At 60.6% G+C, this 1,944-nt stretch overlaps 1 protein-coding gene across 1 annotated transcript in view; it reads right to left on the minus strand.

Annotated features, from left to right (window-relative positions):
• The window catches only part of EMH_0037010 (ATP-dependent RNA helicase, putative), a gene marked incomplete at both ends in the record, with an annotated part of 6,589 nt that overhangs the window by 3,104 nt on the left and 1,541 nt on the right, over window positions 1-1,944 (minus strand). The window contains 2 exons of the mRNA XM_013495144.1: window positions 878-1,209; window positions 1,519-1,659. Coding sequence (XP_013350598.1) covers window positions 878-1,209; window positions 1,519-1,659 — 473 coding nt within the window. The remainder of the gene's footprint in view (window positions 1-877; window positions 1,210-1,518; window positions 1,660-1,944) is intronic.

The raw sequence follows: 1,944 nt of genomic DNA on the forward strand, positions 1-1,944 counted from the left end.
CCATACTCTACCCATGCGTATATATAGCAAGCCAGCTATGGGGCCCCCTCGGGGCCCCTCACCTCCCTGGGGGCCCCCTTACTACCTGGGGGCCCCCTGCGTGCCTTGGGGGCCCCTCATCGGGGGCCCCCAACAGGGCTGCATGCAGGCAGTAAAAATGTTTGAAATCAATGAAAAAGATTAAACCCAAATTCAACCCACTATAACACAGACAAGGGCAAAGGTCTTCAGCCAAAATCTTCTGAGGGGGCCCCGGGTTGGGGGCCCCCCGTTGGGGGCCCCCGGTTGGGGGCCCCTGAAGGGGGCCCCTGGCCGCCAGCCAAAAGGGGCCCGAGCCGGGGGCCCTGAGGCAGACCCCCGGGGAGGACCCCTGCGTGGGGCCCCGGGGGGCCCCCCTGGGGGCCCCTCCTGGACCTCTAGGGGCCCCTTGCGGGGGCCCTTCGGGGCCCCCTTGGGGGGGCCCCTGGGGGGGCCCCTGCGGGGAGCTCCTCAATGGGTGGCCGTGAGGGAGGCCCCTGAGAGAGGCACTCATCAGGGCCCCTGTCGGGGCCCTCCTCAGCACCTGCTCTGCTAAGACACCTACACGGACCAGCTAGCTAGCTAGCTAGCTAGCTAGCTAGCTGGCTAGCTAGCTAGCTGGCTAGCTAGCTGGCTAGCTAGCTGGCTAGCTAGTTAGCGAAGACGGCGGCTAGCTAGCTGCAAGTAGCGAGGCGCCAGCTTGGCTTCTACCGGGTAGCTTCATCTGTGGGGCCCATCGTCTCTCCCTGGGTCCCCTTGTTTACAAACCCTAAACCCTAAACCCTAAACCCTAAACCCTAAACCCTCGAGGGTTTAGTTGTTTGTGTGTGTTTGCTGCTGAGGGTTTGGCTCTAAGAACACGGGCTTGAAGTCTGCTTCTCTTGCAGCCATTTCTGCTGCTTCATCTTTTGCTGCTGCATGCAGCAGCTCGTCGATGTCTCCTTTCATTTGCTGCTGCTGCTGCAGCGTGAGGTGTATGTACACCGGAGAGGTCTCGCTCAGCAGCTCTTGCTGCAGCTGCTGCTCCGGCAGCAGCAGCAGCAGCTGCCGCTGCTGCTGCTGCCACGCAGACACGAGGCCCCACGGAACCCTCAATAAGCCGCAGCTGAGAGGAGAAAGCCCCAAAACTAACAACGAGTGATGCATGCGCTGCAGCTGCTGCTGCGAGAAGCAAAGGCGTCGCCGCGGTCTCTGCAGCAGCAACACATACACACGCATGCACACAGTCTAGGGGATGCTGCTCCTGCTGCTGCTGCTATTGCTGCTGTTGCTGTTGTTGCTGCTGCTGCTGCTTATGCTGCAGTTGCTGCGTCAAGTGCTGATCTGCTGCTGTATCCGGTCCGGTGCTGCTGCTGCTGCTGCTACTTTTGCTGCTGCTGCAGTTGCTGCTGCTGCAGTAGCCAGTTCGCTGTGGCCTTCAATGTTCCTGCTGCTGCTCTGCAGCAGCAGCAGCAGCAGCAGCAGCAGCAGCAGCAGCAGCAGCAGCGGGTTTCTGCTTACAAGCATCTGCTGCTGCAGCGCCTCATGCAGCTGAGCTGTACATACACCCAAACGAGCGGTGCAGCCCCAAACGGAGACAAGTGCATGCGCAGGCAGCTCGTGGGCCCTCGAGGCCAGGTGTCCGTACAGCACAGACAAACCCTGCAGCAGCAGCAGCAACAGCAGCAGCAGCAGCAGCAGCAACAGCAATCAAGCATATGTAACAGGAACAGCAGCAGCAGCAGTGGCAACCCCTTTAACAGCAGCAGCAGCAGCAGCACCAACAGCAACTGCAGCAACATCAGCAGAAACAACTGCAGCAGCAACAGCAGCAGCAGAACCACCAGCAATAGCAGCAGCGGCAGCAGCAGCAGCAGCAGCAGCAGCAGCAGCAGCAGCAGCAGCAATTACCTTCTTGTCAACAAAGCTGTTGGCTGCAGCACTCTC

Source organism: Eimeria mitis, genomic scaffold (genome assembly GCF_000499745.2).
Source record: "Eimeria mitis Houghton genomic scaffold, Emh_scaff1439, whole genome shotgun sequence".
NCBI lineage: Eukaryota > Apicomplexa > Conoidasida > Eucoccidiorida > Eimeriidae > Eimeria > Eimeria mitis.